The sequence below is a fragment of the Bison bison genome, unplaced genomic scaffold (assembly GCF_000754665.1).
Source record: "Bison bison bison isolate TAMUID 2011002044 unplaced genomic scaffold, Bison_UMD1.0 scf7180017864158, whole genome shotgun sequence".
Classification (NCBI taxonomy): Eukaryota; Metazoa; Chordata; class Mammalia; order Artiodactyla; family Bovidae; genus Bison; species Bison bison.
Genome location: NW_011494730.1, coordinates 4,114,123 through 4,133,839, shown reverse-complemented (window position 1 = coordinate 4,133,839; position 19,717 = coordinate 4,114,123). Strand labels below are relative to the sequence as shown.

The 19,717-nt window shown below is 50.3% G+C and overlaps 1 protein-coding gene across 1 annotated transcript in view; it reads right to left on the bottom strand.

Moving 5' to 3' along the window:
• INPP5D (inositol polyphosphate-5-phosphatase, 145kDa) overlaps window positions 1-19,717 on the bottom strand; it is a 141,387-nt gene that overhangs the window by 38,234 nt on the left and 83,436 nt on the right. Inside the window, 5 exon segments of the mRNA XM_010841232.1 lie at window positions 2,900-3,017; window positions 3,428-3,624; window positions 5,970-6,072; window positions 7,978-8,084; window positions 19,350-19,473. Of these exon segments, the coding sequence (XP_010839534.1) occupies window positions 2,900-3,017; window positions 3,428-3,624; window positions 5,970-6,072; window positions 7,978-8,084; window positions 19,350-19,473 (649 nt within the window).

The following is a 19,717-nucleotide window of genomic DNA, read 5'->3' as shown; positions in this document are numbered from 1 at the left end:
GAGCAGACTGTGGCTGGCGGCTGGTGGAGGGGGCGGGCAGCCCCGCAGAGGGGCTCGAGGGCTAGAAGCGGGTTCCTGGGCAGCAGAGGGCGTGGGCGTCGGAGCAGGGCAGCTGCTGCCACAGGAAGGAAGGCGGACAAGTGGGTGTGGACGCGGGCAGCTTGCGGTTTGTGAGCAGAAAGGCTGAGGGAGCTTTTCACGTTCAGTGGCGGCAGTTCTATTTCCTGTCGCCTCTGGGGCTCTGTCCTGTCCCTGACGCCAAGCACCAGAAATCGTTGGCCTCACCCTCAGTGCCACCCACGGCCCCCATGTGGGTGCACCTGCCCCTATGCACTCCCCGCCACTCACACACAGACTGACAGACTCACACTCACACACATAGACTGACAGATTCACACTCACAGACTGACAGACTCACGTTCACAGACACACACACAGACTGACAGACTCACGTCCACAGACTGACAGACTTACACTCACAGACTGACAGACACATTCATATATAGACTGAGAGTCACATTCACACAGCCTGACAGACACACATACACAGGCTGACTAACACACTCACAAACAGACTCACATACAGAATGACAGACTCGCACTCACACATACAGACTGACAGTCACACTCACATACACAGACTGACAGACTTATACTCACAGACTGACACACTCACATTCACAGTCACACACACACAGACTGACAGACTCACTCACAGACACGCACACAGACTGACAGATTCACACTCACAGACTGACAGACACACATACACAGGCTGACTAACACACTTACAAACAGACTCACATACAGAATGACAGACTCGCACTCACACATACAGACTGACAGTCACACTCACATACACAGACTGACAGACTTATACTCACAGACTGACACACTCACATTCACAGTCACACACACACAGACTGACAGACTCACTCACAGACACGCACACAGACTGACAGATTCACACTCACAGACTGACAGACACACATACACAGGCTGACTAACACACTTACAAACAGACTCACATACAGAATGACAGACTCGCACTCACACATACAGACTGACAGTCACACTCACATACACAGACTGACAGACTTATACTCACAGACTGACACACTCACATTCACAGTCACACACACACAGACTGACAGACTCACTCACAGACATGCACACAGACTGACAGACTCACTCAGAGACACACACAGACTGACAGACTCAGACTGACAGACTTACACTCACAGACTGACAGACACATTCATATACAGACTGAGAGTCATATTCACACAGCCTGACAGACACACATACACAGGCTGACTAACACACTCACAAACAGACTCACATACAGAATGACAGACTCCCACTCACATACACAGACTGACAGACTTATACTCACAGACTGACACACTCACATTCACAGTCATACACACACAGACTGACAGACTCACTCACAGACACGCACACAGGCTGACAGACTCACACTCACAGACTGACAGACTCACACTCACAGACTGAGAGATTCACTCATAGCCACACACACAGATTGACAGACTTACACTCACAGACTGACAGACTCACAGCCACACACAGACTGACAGGCTCACACTCACACACGCAGACTGACAGACTCACTCACAGACACACACAGACTGACAGACACACATACACAGGTGACTAACACTCACAAACAGACTCACATACAGAATGACAGACTCCCACTCACATACACAGACTGACAGACTTATACTCACAGACTGACACACTCACATTCACAGTCATACACACACAGACTGACAGACTCACTCACAGACACACACACAGACTGACAGACTCACACTCACAGACTGACAGACTCACACTCACAGACTGAGAGACTCACTCATAGCCACACACATAGATTGACAGACTTACACTCACAGACTGACAGACTCACAGCCACACACAGACTGACAGACTCACACTCACACACGCAGACTGACAGACTCACTCACAGACACACACAGACTGACAGACACACATACACAGGTGACTAACACTCACAAACAGACTCACATACAGAATGACAGACTCGCACTTAGACATACAGACTGACAGAGTCACATTCATACATATAGACTGACAGACACATACACAGACTGACAGACACACAGACAGACTCACACTCACAGACACATTGACACAGGCTCACACACACACTCACAGACTGACAAATTCACAAACACACACAGACAGACTGAAAAGACACAAAAAACTCACATACACATTCACATTCAGACTCACATACTCTCTTACACACACACACTCACACACATACATATGCAGCCCTCCGCATCTGTGTCAGTTCTCTGAAGCAGCCTGACTGGTCCCACTGGCTCATGGCTGATAGCAGCGTTTCCGCCTCCACCTGAGTCTGTCTAGGTCTAGACCAGGGGCCGAACCAAGCCTCCACCTGTTGGTAGATAACAGTTCTCTACAACACGGCCGTGCTCTTCCAAGTTGCTGTTGTCTGCAGCTGCTCTCGTGTGACGGCAGCAGGGCTGAGAAATTGCGCATGGACTGAAAAGCCTAACATATTTACTTCCTGACCCTTCACAGCACGGCTGTTGACCCCTGTCCTTGATCCCTGATACTCAAGGTGGGGTCTGTCAGCCAGCGGCCCTGACACCACTGGGAGTTCGTCGGAAACACAAGAATGTTGGGCTCCTCCTGAGAGGTGTTGAGTCACAACAGCATTCTGGCAGATCCTCAGAAGCACTGGGGTAGACCCCGAGTGCATGTAGTCTGGGAGGACCATCCGGAGCACGTGGAGGCTGGGAGGACCACCCATCCCAGAAGGGATAGACACGCGAGTGTGGGCAGAAATGAGCTTACGCAGAACACACCCCCCACCCCGGCTCACCCAGCGTGTTGGCGATGCCTGTCTTCACGTTGTCGGTGCAGATGTGGCTGATCCGGTTCTCGTGCTCCGGCTTGGCCAGCACCACGATGCGGATGTTCCAGAGGGTGTGGATGGCGATCTGGCGGGGGGGACAGTGCTGTGACCCTGGGCTAGGACACAGTGCTTGACTCCAGAGCAAGAGTTTCACACCCAGCCCTCGCTCTCAGGTGTGGGGCGGCCTGCCGGTCATCCCTATACTTTAGGGGACCCCTAAGGATGCTTCACAGATGACGCAAAGTTGTCTTAAAGATAGGGCCAGCACTGACTAGATTTCGAGGAAGTAAAGGTTACCTACAAGCTAGGGCAAGGGAGAGGGACCACCCCAGTGATCAGCAACGCCCAGGGACACCATTAATCATTGGATGCAGGTGAGCCTCTCTGGCCCTGAACGGCAGGGGGACCACTGAGCACACTCTTGCCCCCAAGATGCTCCCAACTTGCCAGGTCCACTGCCCAGGTGTCCCACCTGGGGCCACGGCCACCACTCACTGTTTTAAAGGTCATGCTGGTGACCTCTTGCAGGGAGTGTTTGAGTATCTCCAGCCACTCCTTCTCTCCCAGGGGGTCCTCCTGGGTCCCGATCACGTAGATGTCATGGGGGATGTAATCAGCTGAGTCATCCCGCGTCTTTCCCTGCCCCTTGGAGAGAAACCAGGACGTGATCTTCTTGGGAGGGGGGGCGTTACCTTCAACAGCAAAACCCAACACCAAGTGAGTCAAAGGTACATCAGGAGCAGTCAGAACAGACGCAGGGGAAACATGGGGGTGGGGCAGGGGGTCACATAGTCCCTGAAAACCAGTCAGGCCGCCCAACGAAGTACCTTAGGTACAGAGCGAGGCACTATTGTGTCCCAGGATGTTACATTGCTTTGTAAAGACAGCATTAAGTTTCAAAGGCCAGAAACACTCGAAGATTCCACATGGCAACTTGAACTCATAGCACAGATGTCAGCCACTGTCCTAGTCTTTGGGGCTATAGTGTAACTGGGACACAGGCCTTGAGGAGATTACTCTCCATTGTCTCCACTGAGACAGTGCTGTCAGCTGACAGGTTTAGGATGGAGCCTTCTAACCCACAGTTAGGAGACAGCAATGCTCTCATTGCACAAGAGAGATCTCAGCCGAACACTGAGAGAGGCCGTGCAGGAGTCAGCCAGAGGAACCGAAGAGCCTGGAGCCCCTACTCCCGGCCCACCTCTACTGCCATTGGAAAACCTGAGCCTAAACAGCTCAATAAAGAAACAATGATAAAGATTTATTTCCCCCCAAATCTTGGAGGTTGAGTCAACTTTTTTTTACCCCCAGAGAGAAAACTGTCCTGGCTCACGACTGCCAAGAAGCCAAGAACTGGAGTGACCTGACCTCTACTCCCGCTGTGATTCAGCGTGGGAACATAAGCCCTGGGGCCTGGTGGTCTCTGCTCGGGAGACCCTCCCACGCTGCCCCAGTCAGCTCCTTCCATGGCATGTGAAGGGCATGTCTGCAGCTGTTCACCTGGACGGTGCACAGCCAAATCAAAGATTTCCATGCTTGCAGAAGGAAAGAGGGGAAAGGGCCAGGCACCTGTGTGCATGAAACCCTGGGTGTGAGAGCTGAGGGACTCAGGCGGCCAATGAGAAACAGTGGCTGAGACTGAGGGACACAGGAACTAGGCCCGCATTCTGTTGGGTTGACCAAAAAGTTCGTTCCAGTAAAACCCAAATGAGATTTTTTTACCAACCCAATACTTCAGCGTGGCTGTGACTCTTCGGGTTTCTGGGCATGAAGACCTGGGGAAGCTGAGGCTAGTGCAACCAGGACGGGGGGCAACTCTCCTGAGTTCCCTGAGTCCAGCCCATCTTCCACCCAGCGACAGACCAGGGGTCCCATGTAGCTTTTTCATTCAGATTCCCACTCCCTCTGCTCAGCCACTTCCTCCCAGGTGACTAGTCTACTGCATCGGGAGGGCGGTGGCCCTGATTCTGCTCCAGACCAAAGTGGGGGAGACATGCCCAGTTAAATTCAAATTTCAGATAAACAATGGATACTTTTTGGAATAAGTATGTCCCGTGCAGTAACTATCTAAAATTCAAATTGACTGGAACTTCTGTATCTACTTAATTTTTTAAAATTTCTAACTGAATATTTAAACTAAGTAATTACTTAGTATAACTCAGATTAGTATAAAAATGTGTATTAGCACCTGAGTATACACTATGCATGTTTAGCACAATGGATATTTGGTGTATATTTGCACTTCTAACTGAACTGTTATACTAAATAATTATTTAGTGTAATTATATTCAGTGTACTATAGTACATTAATTTATTTAAGATATTATACTTGGGATATATTAGTATGTAAATATACATAGCATATATATTTAGCTTAATATATATTTAGTATGTATTTCTGCTTCCCAGGGGGCTCAGTGGTAGAATCCACCTGCCAATGCAGGAGACACGGGTTCAATCCCTAGGCCGAGAAGATCTGCTGGAGAAGGCAATGGCAACCCACTCCATACTTGTCTTGCCTGGAAAATTCCATGGACAGAGGAGCCTGGTCGGCTACAGTCCATGGGACAGCAAAAGAGTCAAACACGACTGAACAATTGAGCACACACAGTTATGTATTTCTAGCTAAATTCTTATACTAAAAAATAATTTGTTGTTTACATGAAATTCAAATTCAGCTGGGCATCATCTTTTTTTCCTCTTTGTCGCTCAATAAATCTGGCAGCCCAAATCAAAGAGGAGGTTCCTTCTTCCAGGCCTGAAGCCCCTCGGCGAGTTGCCCAAGGCCGGAAGGTGCCCAAGGGCCCGTTCACCTATATATTCAAACTCTTTACCTAAAACTTTCCATTTCTGGCAACTACGTACGTAACCCCTTTCAGCTGCACTTGGCGGCTGAGAATCCCAGCGCTCCTTTCTTTTGCCTCTGGTCTCAGGATGGGTACCCGCATCTAGGGGCTGGGGGTGGGGCGAGGGTGCCCGAGGCAGCAAAGCAGAGCCCTTGAGCGGGACCGGGAGGCAGGGCGGCAGGCGGACCCACCCATGTTCCAGGTGCCGATAAAGATGGTGATCATGTCAGGCTCCGGCTGCTCCGAGTGCTTGTTCTTCATCTGCTGGAGGAGCTGGCAGAAACCTTCTCTCTTCTAGGGATTGAAGGGCAGACAGACTCAGAAAGGCCTCCGCCTCCCTGCACATGACACTTTCAAAGGACTGGTCAGCTTTGAGAAAACTGGGGGGAGAGCGGATCAGTGCCGACTTCCAGCAGAGCCATCTGGAAATACGTGCCTGAGGTCTTAAGAGAGAGGCTTTTCTCTAACCCCGACCTTCCTCTGCAAGGACTCGACTAAGGAAAGAACCAGGGACCCTGCGAAGACCCGACCACATCATGGGGACAGAAGCATGTGTTTCAACACAGAAAATCCTAGAGGCCTTCGTGTCCAGCCCTAGGAGGGGAATTGCTAAATGTTTTATGGGTCATCCATAGGCCAGAAGACCACAGATTTTAAAAATTTGGGTGCAAAAACACTTCATCAACAAGGGTGGATGGTCAAGATACATTGTTTGGCATGAAAAGCCAATTGACAAAAAGCTATGAACAGCACCATTGCATTTGTATTTTTCAAAACACACACAAAAACCATCCTGAAAGACAGAATCCAAGGATTACTAGTGTATATGAGTGTTTTCTATTTTAAACTTTTTATTTGTATCAGTTATTTTTTACCAATAAGAATTAGATTACTCATGTAATGAAAGAAAATTTAAATGAAAGAAACTAACGAGAAAGAAAAGACCCCACGAAGGCTGTCCTTCCCTGTAGGCTTCACTCTGTTGTCCTGTACACAGCAGGGCACAGAGTGGACGTGGCCGTCTAGTAGCTTACCGTTCAATAGCAGAGGCGGGCGGACCAAGTGTGGCCCAGAGTTTTCGGCTACACCATGTGAAATAGCCATGTTTGACAGTCTCAGACCTCTGTAGATGGCAATCTCCTATCATTCAGTCTAATTTAATTGCAAATCTAAGTTGCAGCTGAAGAAAGCAGCTCACTGAGAATTACAGTGGCTGTCTGTATGGGAAATCTGCGTCTAGGGGCAGCTCAGAACTACGTGCCTCGGTTTACCCTTGTACCTCATCTTCTGAGCATGTGACCATGAGCACAAGTGGGTTTTGGACCTCTGCCCATGTGCCCAGCACGATGCGTCCCCCACCTGTCTGGAACTCACTTCCTTGTTTCTCCCCAGTTCCTTCTCGATCATTCCTCTCAGTCCTTTTCATCCTCTCAGCTAATTCTGGGGCCCACAGAGTCCCCACTGGCCTCCTATCAGCTCTCCCCTGCCACACAGGTAGACACAGCCAGGTTCCAGCACTCCATGGGGCAGTCCCCGTGGGCCCGTGCCAGGAGCCCTGTCCCTCCACCGCGGGGCCGACACAGTCAGCCACCCTTGACGTGCTGGGAGCCCCGTGCCTGGCTCAGCGGAGCCACACGCTTGCAGGATAAACAGCAGGGCCGCAATGCTGGGTTTCTGCACCTGGTTGGCACGTGTGAGGTGAGGGCTCAGGTCAGAGACTCTGTCTGTACAGAGGCCCCCACAACGCCCAGATCCCAAGTTTCTCCATCAGCCCACCCACCTCTTATTCCAGCAGCCAGACCTGGTAGGGAATCTCACTTCTGCTTGGGGGCTGTGCAAGTGTAGAAATGGAGGGGGTGCTGGTTGAGACTCAGATTTAAATCTGGGGTGTCTCCGAGGGCCTCCGGGTGCATCCCAGGGAAGCTCAAAGCCTCCCAAGGGGGCTCAGCGCTGGTAAGACATGGATGATAAAGGAGGCACTCTTCCACAGGCTGGCGTGCTGGCAGAGGTTGCAGATGGGGCTACTAGCTGGCCTGCATTCCCTCCACCTTCCTGGGCTTGGCTTCAGGTGGGAAGTGGGTGTGAGAGTTGAGCGAGCTGACGGTACCTGGTACCCACTTCCAGGCACCCAGCAAGCCTCAGAAACCATGCCTCCCTCACTCCCCTCCTGGCTCGTCCTAGGGCTTTGTGGTCACTTACTTTGGAGTCAGCAAAAACGTACTCCTTCCGCAGGGTCTTCTCCTTCTCTGTTTCCACCAGGATCACCAACTTGTTCAGAAACTTCTGAGACTTGATGAGCTGCAGGACTTAAGAGGGATGGAAATTTACTTTTCTCATTATCCTCCAACACGTGAAGAGTCTCCAGGGCACTCTGGCACCTGACCTCAGCAGTCTGACTTTTCCGGGCCCAGGCTGAGCACCAAATCTGTGCCTGGTCTCCCAGATTCTTGCTCCTTGCTGCTCTTCCAGGGAGGAGCTCAGGGTTGGGAAGGGTGGAGCCTGGAATGGGAGGAGGTGGCCTGATCAGGGCAGAGACAGCGTGCCTGTCCATCTTTTCAGCTCCCTCCCTCTCTCCCTTCCTTCTCTTCCTCCCTTCCTTCTTGTGCTTGTTTGCAATTTATATCTAAATGAAAAATTAAATATTTGTGCTTCTGTCAATGATTAAAAGAGGCTCAAATCATTATGAACAATAGTACTTCCCAACTCCACCTCCCTCCAGTGTCCTGCTCCCTAGAGGCACTCACTTTCAATTCCCTGAATGGATTTTTTTGTTGTGAATGTTATTAATACTTCATGTCTTTCAAAAAGATGCTTATATTGCTACTTCCTGGTGTTTCAGTCTTACGTACTTCCTATTACATATGGACTTCCCACCACAGAGGATGAAGATTTAGCTCTCTTTCACATTTACAGCCTCTTTCCCCACCTCACCATTCCCCTCCCCCTGTCCGTGTACAATTTCAGTGTCTCCACCATCCCTCTAATAATAACATCATCATTTTGGCTGGATAAACATTCCGTGTTTGTTATTATGGGAATGCTCTTGACAGACAAGCCTCGACTGCTTTCTTTTTCCTACACAACTTTCTGTTTTTTTCCTGGAGTTAATTGCCATATTTTTCCATTGGTCCTCACTCTCCCTCTGTAATTCTCTCTGCCGTGAGGCCAAGAGCTTTCATCAGTTTCAATGCCCTGCCGGTTTCTCTCCCAGGGCCTCTGGGTCTTCTCTGCAGACCAGTGACCTCAAGGTCTGATGCAGAGCCATGACTTAGGGCCCGCCCTCTCCATCATCCAGGAAATCCATTCACCCCTGTCTCACTTGTATTGGATCCCCATGTCTTCCTCTTCCTCAGCTTACACCTTCATTTTGGTAGAGCAACATCTCTAGCAGCTTTCCAAGAAAGGGGATGGGGCGAGACACTTTTGGAGGCTTCGAATGCCTGAAAACGCTATACTCGCACTTCCCTGACACAGCTCTAAGTTGGGAATAATTTTCCTCAGGGCTCTCGAGACCCTGCTCCATCATTTCTGGTTCGCAGCATTACTACTGAGACATAAAATGTCATTCCGATCCGCCTACATGCAGAAGAGTTCCCAGGCAGGCCTGACTGCTGTCCTGGGAGAGTTTGCTTGAAGGTGGCCTTGGTTGGCATCCAGGACTTTGGATTTGAGAAGGGTCCCCAGCATGCCAGGAACTAAGAGCAACTCACTATGCCTGTGCTACCTGTACGAACAGTGTGGTTTATGCTGAATACTAGTTTTCCTCCTGGGCTACAGTCATGGGGTCACAAAGAGTCAGACACAACTGAGCAACCAACACTAACTGGGCTTCCCCTGAGAGTCTGGACTCTGGGTGTGTACCAGGCTGAAGGTGACTAGGCGACCAGCTCAGTTCAGTTCAGTCACTCAGTCGTGTCCGACTCTTTGCGACCCCACGGACTGCAGCATGCCAGGCCTCCCTGTCCATCACCGACTCCCGGAGTTTACTCAAACTCACGTCCATTGAGTCAGTGATGCCATCCAACCGTCTCATCCTCTGTTGTCCCCTTCTCCTCCCACCTTCAATCTTTCCCAACATCAGGGTCTTTTCAAGTGAGTCAGCCCTTCACATCAAGTGGCCACAGTATTGGAGTTTCAGCTTCAACATCAGTCCTTCCAACGAATATTCAGGACTGATCTCCTTTAGGATGGACTGGTTGGATCTCCTTGAAGTCCAAGGGACTCTCAAGAGTCTTCTCCAACACCACAGTTCAAAAGCATCAATTCTTCGGTGCTCAACTTTCTTCATAGTCCAACTCTCACATCCTTACATGACTACTGGAAAAACCACATCCTCGACTGGATGGGCCTCTGTTGGCAGAGTAATAATGTCTCTGCTTGTTAATATGCTGTCTAGGTTGGTCGTAACTTTCCTTCCAAGGAGTACGCATCTTTTCATTTCACTGCAGTCACCATCTGCAGTGATTCTGGAGCCCCCCAAAATAAAGTCTGCCACTGTTTCCCCATCTATTTATTCCCCTGTGACCAGCCCGCAGTGAAATCCTGGGATGCTGAGTCCCTAACAAGCACCCCTGGTAGATGGCATTTCACACGTGTTGTCACAACTCAGCGAGGGATGAATTCAGCTCGTGCTATGTGCCTCCGAGGGGAGGGGCTTCTGGAAGCTGCTGCCTGGTCTCTCCTGGACTTCACCCCAGGCATCCTTTCCTTTTGCTGACTATACTCTGTGTCCTTTCAACCGCAGTGAATCACAGCGATATGACTCCATGCTGAGTCCTGGGAATTTTCCCAGAGACTCAGTTAACCTACATATGATCTTGGGGACCCATGTTGTTGTTCTTTAGTCACTAAGCCATGTCCAATTCCTTTGCGACCCCATGGACTGTAGCCCACCAGGTTCCTCTGCCCATGGGATTTCCCAGGCAAGAATACTGGAGTGGGTTGCCATTTCCTTCTCCAGGGGATCTTCCTGACCCAGGGATCAAACCCAAGCCCTTTAATGTCTCCTGCATTGGCAGGTGGATTCTTTACCACTGAGCCACCCGGGAAGCACTGGGGACCCGTGACACAGTCTGTAATCTATCTTTTGCTTTGAAGTTTTGGGGATCTTTTCTTAGAATCCAGTATTGTGAGACTTTTCAACACTGCTATGCCTCAGGCTATGTTGGAATATGGTGGGCCGTTTTTAGTCTGGAAACTGGTGGTGTTCAGTCCTGAGGACCTTTCTTGAATTATTTCTTTAATGAAATTTCTCACCATTTCCGTGTTTTCTCTGACTGACTGATTATGTTGGTACTGGATCTCCTGGACTGGTCTTCTAATTGTTAAAAACCTCTTCTCTCCTATTTTCCTTCCTTTTATCCTTTTGTTCTACTTTCTGGGAGTTTTCCTCAATTTTATCTTTCCACCCTTCCTTTGAGTTTTTATTTTAAAATTTTCTGAAAAAAATTCTGCTATAATGTTTTATTTCTTCTTACCAATCTCCTTCCACTCCCTTCCTCCTCCTCCTTTTTCTTCACTTTTATTTTGTTCTCTGAATGTTCCTTGAATAGCATTCTGTTCTGGTTTCACGGCCCAGTTTCTTTTAAACCATCATAATTTATTTCCTCCAAGTTTGTCTTTTTGCTTATTTCTGCCTTGAGTCTTCTCCTATTGCAGGCTTCCCTCCAATGACTGGGGGTCCTTGGGTCCCAACTGTGACAGTGGGGACTGTCCAGCAAGGTTTCTCCATGGGGTGATCTCATGGGCTGATTCATGGGGAACCTCTTCATGGCAGTGTCTTTGGATTTTTGTTCCTGGGCTGGTCATCTTCCTGCCTGCAGGTAGTTGGCCTGGCTGGCAGCATCCCAAGCTGGGTAAGGATACAGGCTGGCATCTCAGCATTCAGAAATACCTGTTGTCGAGTCCTCTGTATTTGGTAGATTCCTCCGCCCTCACCATGCCCGGGTCTCCCAGTCCCTAACCTCCTCAAACTTTAGGTCTTCTGCCTAACGTGTGAGGGGAAGCCACTGGCTGTGTGGAATGGACGGGGAGCTGGTGGGTCTAAGTCTTTAAAAAGATTTGTATCCAATCCTGCTGTTTATAACCCCAGCTTCACCCTCACTCCAGGCGCCCCGATGCTATCAATTCCTCAGCCCTTTGTGGTTCTGTGGTGTGAGTCAGGCGTCTCAGCTTTTCCTATGATACATTTAAAATTTAGCTGTTTTGGTTCCTATGGCATGGTTATCATGATCCATCACTTTTCAGAATTGTGTTGCCCTCATTTTCTTTCCTGTTTTCTTTGTCCCTCTGAGTTTTGCCTTTACGAAGGGAAAAGGCAATCCTGTGTGTGTTCAGCTACCCTCTTGAGCTGAAGTTTCACTCAAGGGAAATCGTGGGGGTTCCCTGCTCTCAGAAAGCCCATCGGCCTTATCAGCAGCGGTAAATGTGCCACGGCATGAGTCTTACCCACTACTGGAATGCCCGAACTCTTCCAAATCTGCTGCTGTTAGGCTGTGTCTCCTTACCTCTAAACGTATGGATTTCCTTCACATCTACTTGTAGGACCGTGTGGCTTCCCTGGGATGTGAGGTCTTGCTGGCTCAGAATTAGTATTAAAGTGAAAGCTGCTCAGTTGTGTCTGACTCTTTGTGACTCCATGGACTATACAGTCCATGGAATTCTCCAGGCCAGAATACTGGAGTGGGTAGCCTTTCCCTTCTCCAGGGAATCTTCCCAACCCAGGGACTGAACCCAGGTCTCCCGCATTGCAGGTGGATTCTTTACCAGCTAAACCACAAGGGAAGCCTAAGAATACTGGAGTGGGTAGCCCATCCCTTCTCTAGCGGATATTCCTGACCCAGGAATCGAACCAGGGTCTCCTGCATTGCAGGCAGATTCTTTACCAACTGAGGTATCAGGGAAGTCCCGATTAGTGTTATTAATATTAATATGAGTGTTAGCAGGTTCAGTAAGTGACCCACTTGTTCCCACCCCTTGTCCCTCTCCATCTCATCTATTATTAGGTATGGGCAGGTCTACCCCCAGAACCTGTAGATCACAGGCTCCCCTGGTAGCTCAGACAGTAAAGAATGGGCCTACAATGTAGGAGACCCAGGTTCAGTCCCTGGGTTGGGAAGATCCCCTGGAGAAGGAATGGTTACCCACTCCAGTATTCTTGCCTGGAGAACTCCATGGACAGAGGAGCGTGGTGGGCTATAGTTTATGGGGTCACAAAGAGTTAGGTAGGACTGAGCAACTAACATTTTCACTTTTGGGTTTCCCTGGTTGGCTCAGATGGTAAAGAATCTGCCTGCAATGCAGAAGGCCCGGGTTCTATTCCTGGATTGGGAAGATCCTCTGGAGAAGGAATGACTACCAACTTCAGTATTCTTGCCTGGAGAATCCCATAGACAGATGCAGGCCACAGTCCACGGGGTGGACATAACTGAGTGACTGAGCACACCTCCAGAACATTCCCAGTCTGTCCATTTTTCCCCATCTCAAGCCACCACCACCTCTTGCCTCGCTGTCACAGCCCTTTAATTGGTCTCTGCATGTCTGCCTGCCTCCTGCCATCACTTATTCTCAGCACAGCAGCTAGAGTTCATTTTAAAGGCAGATCACACCATGCTCCTGCTTAAAACTTCTTTAATGCCTGCAATGTGGGAGACTTGTGTTTGATCCCTGGGTCAGAAAGATCCCCTGGAGTAGGACATGGCAACCCACTCCAGTATTCTTGCCTCGAGAATCCTCGTGGACAGAGGAGCCTGGCGGGCTGCACTCCATGGGGTTGCAAAGAGTTGGACATGACTGAGCGACTAGGCACTCACTGGTGGCGCATTGCACTTAGAGACCATCCTGGGTCACCGAGGCCCCATGGTGGGCACCAAGTGCCCAATCTCTGCACCACCTGTGCTCCAGCCTCCCCACCTCCTCACACTTGGAACTTGCTGACTCCTTGAAACCTCTGCCCAAGGGCCTCTGCCCCTGGTTTTTGCATAGCCAGTATCTTCTTGATGCTCAACTGTCAACTCCAACGGCATTTTGTCATTTCCTCCATGACTGGCGTGTCCTCCTATTTAAGTTCCCAGACGAAGAGTTTACCACTCCCTGATGCCTTCCTGGTTTGTGTACTCGTTTCTTTCTCTCCCTGACCCTTCCTTGGATGTAACCTCCCTCGGGGCTAAGAGCACACCCGGTTAGCTCAGCTTCACACCTCCAGCACTCCGCAGGTTGTAGCTGCTCAGTGAGTGAGAACATTATGATTTCCTTACGTGGCAGCTGGCCTTTCTTACGTGTGGGAGACCTTGATGCCAGAGCTACTAAGGAACGTGGTGACCAGAACAAGGCAAGGAAGCTCCAACACCTGCAGTCAGAGAGTTCCTCCAAGAGGGCAGCACTTTACAATAATCACCACGATTGGAATCTGACTGCGTCAGGACTGCTAAGGACACGCCTCATCCCACCAGCCCTCACAGCAGCCCTATAGGAATCCACTTTACAGACGTGAACACGGAGGCTTGGAGTAGTTCAGTCACTCGCTCAGCGTCACACCATTACTGGCCGCAGACGTGAATGTGGTTTACCCAGAGCCCCTTGTCCCTGAGGCACGCTGCCTCGCTAGTACCCGCTACAAAGAAGCCACCGAAACACACAGCCACATGAACTGTGTCCTTTCACTGGCCTCACAGTCATTCATTCATTCGTGCACCCAGTATGTGTTTATTGATCACATATTCTGTGCCAAGCACTGTTCTAGATTTTGGGAATTTAACAGTGGACAAAGACCGCCCACCCCGCCCTCCTGGGCCCTGTGGAGCCCACATTGATGGTGGAGGGGTCAGGAATTTATAAGTGACATTACCAGTGCTCAATTGGCAATCACTGAGCACGCACCGACCGGAAACCAGGTCCTGTGCGAGAACTTGTGGATTCCAGGATGAGTGAGGGGAAGACCCCACTCTTTGAGGGAGGGGACTTGTGAACAGTAATTGTGATCTGATATGACAGGTGCCATGACAGAGGATGAGCCAAGCCCCATCGACACTGAGGGAAGACAGGAGCCAGGCTGGTGAGGCCGCAGACAGCTGGCTGGCAAGCCCAGGGCATCTGTGCTTCTCTTTTAAGGGCTCACAGACCCATACCACAGTAGTTCATTCTGGACTCCAGCTGGGTTTTCTCAGGGCCACTGGTCTCCAGCTCAGCTCTATCCCCGCTCCAGGATCTCATGGCACCTCCCCAGTGTTCACAAGCCACAAAAGTGTACACTCACCCCCCAGATGGTAAACCCGTCCGTGCTCCCCAGCCCCCAGGAGAACATCTCCAACTCTTACTCTGCATTCAAGGCCCTGCCCACATCTGGGACCCCATGCCCCACTGCTCTTCCCTCCAGGGCCACAGCAAGTGACATTTGATTTCCCTAACATCCTGAGGCATTCCTTGCACATGCCATTCTCTGAGTCCAAGTGCCCTCCCCTCCCCTACCACATACTTGAATTCCTATTCAGCCTTCAAAGCCCCAGACAGAGCCACCTCTGTGGTGGGAGGCATCTCTGCACCACCTTACCAACAGAGCTAATCAGTCCTCCTCCAGGGCTAAGCTCACATCTGACACACGCTGTAATACATGCTCACGTCAGCTTTCCCTCCTAAACCACAGATTCTTGGAGGGAGGGCCAAACTCAGGGCTGGCCCACAGGAGATGTTCAAAAGAAAAACGTCCATTGAATTAACTGACAAGAATTCCCAGTGCTTCTCAGAATCCTGACAGGCGTTTCTTTCAATTCAGAAACCTCAAGCAAGCGGGCACTCTCTGACAATCTCCTTACTCATCTGAGGCTTCCGTTTCCTCTTATCAAAGTTGGGTCCACCCCTTTCAGTTCTAAGTCAGTCTCCATGACAGTGAAGAGGAACTTAGAGTTCTAAGCTGATCTCTCATGAGTCCTCCGTGCTCACACCTTCAGTAAGTCCCTGGTTCTCCTGCCCAGGTTGGCAGTGGATGGATCAGTCCTGCCCCTGCCCTGTGACCCCAACTCTGTGAGTATGACAGCCGCCACACTCCAGTGTTTAGGGGCTTCCTTTCCTGCGCTGTCCTCCTCACTGCTCCCTGCCTCCCTCAGAGCTGCCTTGGAGGGATAATTATACCATGATGATAGTGCTCATGCTCAGCTGCTTCAGTCATATCCGACTCTTTTCAACCCCACGGACTGTAACCTTCCAGGCTCCTGTGTCCATGGGATTCTCCAGGCAAGAATACCGGAGTGGACTGCCATGTTCTCCTCCAGGGGATGGTGGTAACAGTCAATTTTATTGAGCATCTGCTAGATGCTCGGCACTGTGTGCTTTGATGTTTACTTAAGACTCACGGCCGCCCTACAGGATGCTACTGTACCCATTTGACAGAATAGTAAACTGAGGACACTGCTCTGTCTCTACTCCAGGAGGGGCTTCTACCATGACCACAGAGTCATGGACACACTGTAGTTCTTGGCGATTTCAATCAGCTATCTCTCCACCAGGATTTGGGGTGGGCCCTCCACACTCCGTTTGTGCAGTAGCCCATTATTCATAGTTCCAATCTGGTTGGTCCTAGATAACCTGCACATTCCTTGCTAGAGAGGGCTCTAGATCAAGCTCACAAGCAGCTGACCTGAGACTTCAGGCTGGGCTTCTGACACCTCCCTGCTCCATCTACCTGCTTCTCCAGGCTGTATCCCACCTCCTGCACAGGGCTGGTCCCCAGACTTCCATCCGCTTGCCGCCCTGAGAGCATCCCTTGGACTTTGGTGCCTCAGCCCAGGTGGGACTCAGGAGCAGGTTTCAGGACAGGGCAGACGCATATGGGGCAACCCCCGTCCCCTGGCCTCTGCCTGGACACTTTGCTGTGGGGCCAGTGCTGCTATTAGGCACAGGGAGGTACTCTCACACACATTAGCTCATCTACTCATGACAAGCCTATGAGACATTACTATTATTCCCATTTCACAGATGAGAAAATGGAGGCACAGAGTGGTTAAGCCACTAGGCCAACATGATACAGCAAGGAAGTAGCGGAGCCTAGATCTGAACCTGGGCAGTCTAGCCTCGGAGCCTATGCAAGTTCTTATCCTCTGTCCTGCTGTTCCCAGCAGAGCATCTGGCATCAAGTTTTTGCTGAACAAACAATTTCCCATGGAGGTCCAACTCTAGGGTTTCTTGGGGGCAATGGGAGGAATCTGCAGGGCTTGGCTGTCAGGCCAAATATCTGCCCTCTGAATACTCAGCTCAGGCCAATGCTCTCAGAGGGGCGAAGCTGTGGCTTGTGTCCCCTAGAGACCTGTGTGGGACATGCCGTGACCTGCTCCCATCTGCCACCTCTGCTGGCAAGAGCTTCAGGGCAGGTGGTGCTGACCCAGGACAATCTCTCAAGATCACTTCAGCTCAGGGCTAAATAGCAGAGGTCAGACAGTGTGGAGCCCACGCTCCCAACAGGCACCTGCTTCGCAAGGCTAGTGAGTCTGGATTTCCCCAGTTTCTCAACTCTGGCCATCAGTCATGGTCTCCAACGGTCTCCAGAATATTCTATCTATCCCACAAGCCAGGCCTCTAGCAGAACCAGATGAGAATTCCCCACTTCCAGATAGCAAGAAAAGGGTTTTCATGTAACCACATGTATACAATGACTATATGTATGTGCATATGTGCATAACTACAACACAAGTTTAATGAAAAAATATTTACCTTTACTCTTTGCAAGGGCTTCCCTGGTGGCTCAGACAGTAAAGAATCCGCCTGCAATGTGGGAGACCTGGGTTCAATCCCTGGGTTGGGAAGATCCCCTGGAGAGGGAAACGGCTACCCACTCCAGTATTTTTGCCTGGAGAAACCTCATGGGCAGATGAGCCTGGTGGGGTACAGCCCATGGGGTCTCAAAGAGTCAGACATGACTGAGAAACTAAGCACTGTGATGTTTTCTGTTTACAGAAACTCCTGTGATGTTTTCTGCTTTCTTCTCTGTTCTTTCTCTTCTCATACCACTTTATTAACAACAAAAGATTCTGATCATGCCTGGGATTGCCTGGGATTCCTTTTCAGAAAAAAACATACCTTTATAAATATGTTCCAAGTATTGCATGGGACATACTTATACTAAAATTTTTCATTGTTTATCTGAAATTCAAGTTTAACTGGGTATCCTGTATTTTTATTTGCTAAATCTGGCATCCCTAGTTATATGCTACTAAACAGATTTTGAATCCCTGAAGGATAAAAAAAACACTGCTTATGGACCAGAGGGACTTTGTCTTCAGGGGTTTGAAAACCTGAACTGGAACACAAAATGTTGTGTTAGGGTGGAAATTTATTTAAGGGATGAGTCTGTGGTGCTTAGTACTGTCTCGGGGAATCTGTCAGCCTTGTGAGGATAAACCAATATCAAGTGAGGAAATGGAGCTCAGAAAGTATCATGCTGCGATGATACATGGGCTCCCCCCCATTTTACAGATGGAGAAACTGAGGCTTGGAGCTGCCCCCTCCCTGGCAGGCGGGGCTCTGAGCCCAGGCAATGATGTCAGGGCCATATCAGCATTTTCCACCACTCTGTTCTGTTGCCCCCCAAAATTCAGTTTCCCTTCAGGGGTCCCGCCTCCAAGAGCCTCTCTCTAGCCTTTCTCTTTCCCTGAGCTTGCCACACTGCTGGCTCTCACTTTCCATCCACACTGACAAGGCTGCCAACTCCAGACTCTGCCCCCCAAATTGCCTCCTAGCCCCAGTTATTCTCCATCCATCACCTGTGGCTTCCAGCACTCAGTAATAGCTGAAATCATCCTACTGACATACTTACTGGCCACTCAGTGCAATGCGATGTAAATTCCACATGGGCAGAGTCTTTGATTGTTCTGCTTGCCTAGGATCCCCAGTGCTTGGCCCATAGCAGCTTCTCCATTAGCCTTTGGTGTGGGAATATTTTCCATTTTACTGATGAGACTATTTGAAATGCAAAGCCTCAGTTGCCCAGAGTTGACTCCTATGTGCTAGGCTTTCCTAAGGAAACTTCCATGTGGATTAGTTCACAGGGACCTTATCATCCCCATTTTACAGATGAGGAAACTGAGGCCCAGGAAGGTTAAGGATCGTGTGCAAGGTTACACAGGTGCTAAGCGGCGGAGCTGGGAATGTCCAGTCTGAATTTAGAGCCCGTGACATTAACGCCAGGTTGAATTGCGTCTGTGCTACCCTAGGGATGTGCTACCCTGATTTGATCAGCAAGGCCTGAACCAAGCACAAGCATGACCACGCACATCAGCCCGCCTCCTAGTAGGAAGAGCACGTACGTATACGGAACCACCACCCAGGGCCAAGCGTGAGCTCGTTTCCCCAGAGTGGGAGGAAGCAGGTGGAGCATCTTGGCCAGGCCTCAAGGTGTAGGGGGCACAGGAGGGGAGCCTGAGAACTGGAGAGGCACCACAGGCAGGGCGGGGGCTGGGAGGTACCCCAGCAGAGGGTGGAAGGCTCCTGGTAAGACTGGCTTTCCCGACAGCCTGCTCCGCATAGCCGGCGGCCACAGGAAGGATATCTGCAGAATGAGGATTTTATGGACGCAAGGGCCTTACTTTTCTTGTGGGTGTAGAACTTGTCCTCAGAACTGTCCTTGGACTTCTTAATGATCAGTTTCCCAGACTCGACATCGACCTTGAGCTGCAGTTTCTGAGGAATCCCCAGAGATTCTGCCTTCACCTGTGGAAAGAAGGAAGAGGAGGGAAGGGGAAGAAGGGGTGCTGGTCATCCCTTCTCGGTGCTTTCTCAGCGCCACCCACGAGCCCCTTGTCCATGTGACCGGGCGGCCCTTGGCCATGTGTCCCTCCCGTGTGGGATCTCTGGCTTCTATTTCTGAGCCTCCTTTGCCCCAGGGGGAGTTTTTGTTGGCAGCTCCTGAGAATCGCCAAAATGTGGAAGGAGCCCAGCTTCTCTGCTGTGTGCA